At 51.3% G+C, this 6,807-nt stretch overlaps 1 protein-coding gene across 1 annotated transcript in view; it reads right to left on the bottom strand.

The window, feature by feature from the left end:
* Positions 1 to 597, bottom strand: part of SOX7 (SRY-box transcription factor 7) — a 3,752-nt gene extending 3,155 nt beyond the window's left edge. Inside the window, exon 1 of the mRNA XM_042883557.1 lies at positions 361 to 597. Coding sequence (XP_042739491.1) covers positions 361 to 586 — 226 coding nt within the window. The 5' untranslated portion in view covers positions 587 to 597. The remainder of the gene's footprint in view (positions 1 to 360) is intronic.
* Between the last annotated feature and the right edge of the window lie 6,210 nt (positions 598 to 6,807).

The following is a 6,807-nucleotide window of genomic DNA, read 5'->3' as shown; positions in this document are numbered from 1 at the left end:
GTGGGAAAGCAAAGACAGGTAGGAAAATTTGGGGGCCCCTCTGCATGCACGCAGTGGGGTTTGTAGCTCCAGGGGCAGCGAGGAGCACACAGGGGTTCCTGTACTCGGGGTGCAGGACCCCATTTGTGAGATGGCCTAAGGGAGGTCACCCACCCCAAAGGCACTGTCCCGAGGCTCTGCGTCCCACGGGATGGATGTGTAGATGCCCACCCTGGGGTACGGGATCTGGGTGGGCTTTTCCTCCTCCCCTCAACACACCGGGATGCCCACACAGGTACCACCCGAGCTCTCCCTTTCCCCCCCCCCCCCCCCCCCCCCACCCCTTCAACTCCCGACCATCGCACCGCCCCGGCTCCTCACCGAGCATCTTGCTGAGCTCCGCGTTGTGCAGGTCGGGGTTCTGCACGGCCAACCTTTTCCTCTCGTCTTTCGCCCACACCATGAAAGCGTTCATGGGGCGGCGGATGCGACTCTCGCCTCCCTTCTCTCCCGGTGGACACCTTGGGGGCGGCCCCGCTTGCAGCCCCTCGGCTTCCCCCCCCTCCAACCTCTCCGGCCATGGGTAGGTGCTCATTAACGCGGCCATGGCCCGGCCCCCCCCGCCCCCCGCAGCTCCTCCGCCCGCCGCGCTGCGCTGCGTTGCGCTGCCCTCGGGGTCCCCGCGCAGTCCCAGCCTCCCCACCCGACCTCCCCGTATTTATGAGCTCCTTGGAAAAAACCTCCTCCAATGACACCGAAGGGACGGGGCTGCTCCTCCTTGTTTGCAAACTCCTCACCCGGGCAGGAGAAAACTTCTCCCCACCCTCTGCCCCGGCACCCCCGGGGGAGGTTGGGGAGGGGGGAAGGGGGGAAGGGGGGCACACAGCACCTCGCTGGCCCCCCCCGGGCGCGCCCCCCCGCCTCCGGCGCCCCCCCCCCTTTATAATAGAATTTTAGTTCTTTTTCTTTTCTTTTTTTTTTTTTTTTCCTTGTACTTTGCTTTGCACGGCGGGAGCTGGAGGGGAGCTGGGCTCCCACCTACACCTTCAAAGCGGTGGGAAAATGGGGAGAAGGGATGGGGGCATGGAATATATCACGGGGAAGACGGAAGGGGTGAAAGGGGGTTGGAAAAGGAAAACGAAAATGGCCCCAGAAGTGTCCCCCTCCCCCTCCCCACCGCTGGCTCCTTCAAACCCCTCCTAATGTTTTGGTGAGCTGCAAGCTGAGCCCTCCTGCCCAAACCATACATCTGTGCTGTGGCGTCTGTGCTGCATGTTCTCACCCCATTACCACAAATTCCTAGCTTCCTCCCATAGGAAGGGAGCTGGGACCCGGTCGGGGAGTTTTGCGGGGTCACGCAGAGCTGAGGACAGCAGAGGGGCTGCAGCGTCCCCGTTAAGTCCTCACTGCTCACCTCTGGGACATCAGGAGGTGGAGGGCCAACATGACACTTCATGGTCTTCTCACTGATGTGTGTCATGGTGCAGAGCCCAGATGGGATGGAAGCACCACCATCACATCGCCGTACACCCCATGAACAAATCCTAAATCCCGTTTTGGTGCAGGAAAATCAACTCTGGGGAGCTCTGTTCCAGTTGGGACATAGAACCGGCACGAAGATGATGGCACCAAAACAGACCCCTCGCCCAATTCAGCCCTGAGGAATATATTTCAGCTGCTTGATTCCTTTATGATTCTGACCCCCTGACATGGGCTTGGCTTTGACTGATGGTGGATTTCCTCCCCGAGCTGCCAGAAAGCTTTGGGGCCGGAGGGGAAGGCATTTCCTCGAGCTGCCCCCGATGCATAGAGAAGGGGAAAAATCCAAGGGCAGGGTGTTTGTGCAGGTAGATCCGCGTGCCTGGGTGTTCCTATTGACTCTGGGCAGGTTGCAGGGGATGGGAAGCGAGGTTTGTGATCCGTCTGGGTTTCCTGGTTTGTGGCACTGCTGCAGTGCTGCTCCCCAGGACCATCCAAAATCCTCACGGAAACATTTTCCAAAGGAACTGATTAAATCTGTTAAGCTATTTACACGCAGGCTCAATCAGAGCTGTGTTATCTGGGAATACAACAGGAAGGCAAACTTCTCTTCCATCTGAAAGGCGCAGGAGATTTCCTGAGCTTGGGATAGGTTGACAAACCCTTGACACACACAGAGCAATCGCCTTCCATCTGGGTTTTGGAGTCATGCTGGCCCCATGTCAAGGCTCAAAGTGCTGGGACTGAGCAGGGATGGGGGCTGCCAAGCCCTCAACCCACTCCTGTGTGTTTTGCAGTGGGGAATGATAGAATCCTAGAATCACTGAGGTTGGAAAAGACCTCCAAGACCTTCAGGTCCAACCATCAACCCATACCCACCATGCCCACTAACCGCATCCCTCACTGCCACATCTCCATGTTGCTTAACACCCCCAGAGACGATGACTCCACCACAAAATGCTGCACTGGTCCACGTCTCTCTCCTCCCCTTTTTTTCCATACAGTTTTCCATAGGGACCACATCTTCCAGTGCTTGGCTACACAGGGCTGGGACTTGTTGCAAAGACCTGAAGAGCAAAGACCCAATGAGCAAAGACTCAATGAGGGAAGACCCGAAGAGTAAAAACCCAATGGGCAAAAACCCAGAGCAAAGACCCAAAGAATAAAAACCCGAAGAGCAAAGACCCAATGAGCAAAAACCCAATGAGCAAAGATCCAAAAAGCAAAAAACCCAGTGAGCAAAGACCCAAAGAATAAAAACCCAAAGACTGAAGACCCTAAGAGCAAAAACCCAGTGAGCAAAGACCCGAAGAATAAAAACCCAATGAGCAAAGACTCAAAGAGCAAAAACCCAACAAACAAAGACCCAAAAACCAAACTCTCCATCCTCTTGGAAAACTGAGGGAGAAAACCCTCCACATCATCTTTTTTAGGCTTCCCCTTGGTAGGAGTTAAAACACACTGAAACTCAGGCTGTTTTTCTTTTGAACACGTTACGCTGCTCAGCATTATTTTAAGCTCTTGGGATGCACGAGGCCTGGATACAGTCATTATGATAGCACCACCAGCTCTACACTCGAGGCCCTGGGGACCAGGAGATTTTTTTTCACAGCAGTGCTACAATAAATCCTGCCCAGGGAAAAGGAAAGGAATGGATGGATCCCATCGGAATCCATTGGCACAAGTTGGCTGAGGCCGTCCTGCATTGCAATTCCAGGATGAGAGGAAAGGAAAAAATCCATGGAGGCTCTCGGACCAATAAGAAGCACTTTTATTATTTTTTCCCCCCCTTCTTCTTTCGCACCTGGCATTCTGATTGCATTAGTAAGATGGGTTTCATTCTGCGCCCTACTGAAAATGCAGGTTAAACCTGTCCCGTAGGCAGCGCCGCGTTACATAAAGGCAGCCAGGCCATGTGAAAATGCCACCTCTTCCCTGCGACAGCACGGGGTCATTAGCAGCAGTCGGGGAAAGCTCCCCTGGACTTTATTTTTCTGCTTACCTCCCGGATTGCAGCGCGACGCTCACCTGTATCTGGGGCACGGGAAGAGGCAGGAGCTCTCGCAGGGATTTGATAGCGGGGAAATTGCCAAGCTAAATCAGAGCCAGCAGACAAAGCGGGGAAAGGAAGCTTTGTTCTCCCCACGTCCTGGGGAACGGTGGCAGCAGCTCCCATGGGGTGGCACAGAGAATCCCCACGGCCGAGGCCATAACCGCTCCCTTCAATCTCCCCTTTTGGTGTTTTAACCCCAACAGGAGATTCCCTTTTCATGAAGCAACCTGCCCACCCCCCACCTTGGAGAGAAGGAAAACGTGTGAGGAAGCACAAATCCTGAATTAGCTCCATATTCGCATCTTCCTTAATTACAGACGGAGCCCTCCTCCCCACGGGGGGTTGTGCAGAGGCTACTTTGCCCCCTGCCTCCTTCCCATCCAGGCACTGTGCGGGTGCTGGGAGATGCCACAGAGTCCCCTTTGCAGAGAAAGATGTAAAATGTGAACGTTTCAGCACACAGTGATCGGTATTTCCAACAGCACCGTTTCTGAAATGCAGCTGGAACGTCCTAAAGCACATTTGGGTTGGTTTGAAGCGGGCAGCAGAACTGCCCTACCTTTTAAAACTGATCAAAACGGGGGAGGGGGGGAAAAATCCAACATAAAACTCCGAGTGACTCAGAAGCCGAATTTAAGTCCTGACTTGCTGAGAAATGGAGTTTCACTTTGGCATCGGGACAATTTTCCCACTGCTTCAACCACAACCCTTTTCTTTTTTTTTTTCTTTTCCTTTTTCTTTTCATCATATTTACCAGCCCCACACCACCAAAAGTTTGCTTACGGAAAGGCAAGTTTGCTTATCCCAGGTATAAGCAGAAGGACAACACCCTTATTGATGGCTGCCCGGCCTTCTGGCTCGCCTGGGCTGCACTGAGTGCAGAGGAATTGTCTTGATCTGTATATACATGGGCTTGCTCTGAAAGTAACGCCTCCTATTTATTCCCATGGAAATTACAACCAATACAAAGTGCACTTCCATGTCAGACTGCCCTTCTGCTGCCATCTGTCACATGGCAACAACGCATCACGGGACACTGGTGGGAAGGTTGAGTGCCTACTGCCATCCCACCAACACCCTCAACAAATGCACGCACTGCCATGAAGCGACGGCACCAATAAGGTGTGATGGTGAAGTGAAGGATCTCTCCCTCTGCTAAGTGGAAGCCTGGTCAAGAGACATCAGCAGCAGCCTTTTGAGTTGAATTGCCACGACCACATTGCCAGCCATGGACAAGCTGGCCCTTACTGCCATCCAACCACTCTGCAAACGCTGTGGCTGAGATTCACAGCCCCATAGCAAACCCCAGTGCCCAGGAGCTAGACAGATGCGAGCAATCCTCACGCTGTTGGAGGACACGTTGCTGTCAGGTCTTTTTCTAAGGCTGGCACGATGCTATGCAGTGTTTCCAGTGACTTTGTGTGGTTTTCCTCTCTTCTTGCAGCTTCCTTCCTCCCCTCGGTGCTGGCAGGTCTGGAGGTTTCGTGACGTAAATGGTGCTTTTTGAAGGTATGTGCTTGAAGAATTTCAGTCTTGTGTGTTTAAACAAGAGAAATTGGTTAATTACATTGGTGCATTCAGCTAATTTTGCCAAGAGCTGCTTATTTGAAAGAAATGAGCACTGGAATGAGCACTGTCTCTTCCTTAAAGGAAAACTGCATTAATTTAACAAGATGCTGAACGGAATGGGTCCCTGAGTGCATTTCCTACATTTCACAAAGCAGCTGCATCTCAGCTGAAATTCACATAGACATAGGGGTATGAAGTTCTGAATCCTAATTTTTGTTTTGAAACTTGTGCTTAATACAGCCAACAATCAGTTCTTGGATGGAAATTGGAGGAGTGGTGCTCATACCAATCCTGCATCTCCAGAGCCATAGAGCAGCAGAATCATAGAATGGTTTGAGTTGGAAGGGACCTTTAAAGGCCATCCGTCCCACTGCCTGCACTGAGCAGGGACACCCACAGCTCCATCAGTGCTCAGAGCCCATCCAGCCTGACCTTGGCTGTCTGCAGGGATGGGGCACCACCGCCTCTCTGTGCAACCTGTACTGGTGCCTCACTGAAGCAGACACCATCCAACCAAACCCTGTGTCCAGCTGCAGCTCGAGCAGACTTTGGTTTGGTTTGGTAACAAAGTACTTGGAGTGGTTTCTACTTTCCAGGCGATTACAAACACAAAAGTTAGCGTATCGCCGTTCACAGAATTGCAACTGCAATTCATGTAGCTTGCCACGGAGCAGGCTTTGCACCAATAACTCATTTCACAGCTCAAATTGAGGAACAACTCCACACCCATAAGGAACTCATGACAAAGTGTCATTTTCTTCTATGTCTCTGCTGACCTGGGATCACCAACACAGAAAACTATTTAGTTAAAGACTGAAAACGAAGCAGCATCAATGCTGTGTGTGCATCACTCACAATCTGGAAGCAAAAGCATACTGTGGCACTCATTTTGCTTGGCTTCTGGGTAACTTCACTTGGAGGTGCGTTAAATTCGTGCTGCAATGAGTGGGTATGACATATAACAGAAGACACTGCTATTTACAAGTCCAGCTTTTGTGGGAATAAACCCAAATCATTTATTTGTGCTCATCACGCTGCTAATTTCACCACCCAAGTAATGATGTAATTCTTACACTTTCTAAAACGACTTTCTTGCCAAACCGTTTGGTTAAAGCTGAACTCGCAGCCCTCTATAAACAAAAACAATTATTTATTACTTTGAAACAAGTGGCGGCGTTGGTCATCCACTTCACAAGGCACCATCTGGATGTGGGAAGGCACCACTGCTGGATGTGGCTCTGGGCAGCCTGGGCTGCTGGTTGGTGACCCTGCACATAGCAGGGGGTTGGAACTGGATGAGCACTGTGGGCCTTTGCAACCCAGGCCATTCTGTGGTTCTACGATCTGGCATGAAGAGCTTTCGGTTGCGTGATGCAGAGTTGGTTGATCACTAACATACAAAGAGAAGTGCAGCAATGTGAGTCACTTCTCTCAGATTTGAGTGTGTCGGGAAAGACTTTTTTTCCCCCGCCACCCATGTTCTGCCCAAGGCATATTAAAATAAAGTCCCCCATTTCCCAGGAAAAAGTGAAATTCCCATTTGTTGTACAAACAGAGAATCTTCCGTTTGTAGCCCGTATTTCAATCTGAGGCAGACTGAAATCATAGGCAGACTGTGCTTAACAGCAGTAGCACCATAAATTTAAAGATTTATTCCTTTTTTTGTTCTTTCTGTAAGTAACACTGGAATCTGGCCAAATGCTTTCCATAGGAATTAGCACGAAGAA

Source organism: Lagopus leucura, unplaced genomic scaffold (assembly GCF_019238085.1).
Source record: "Lagopus leucura isolate 7727_CA_CO unplaced genomic scaffold, USGS_WTPT01 Super-Scaffold_100038, whole genome shotgun sequence".
Taxonomy (NCBI): Eukaryota; Metazoa; Chordata; class Aves; order Galliformes; family Phasianidae; genus Lagopus; species Lagopus leucura.
The sequence above is the reverse complement of the archived record's forward strand: the minus strand, read 5'-3'. Positions and strand labels throughout refer to the sequence as shown.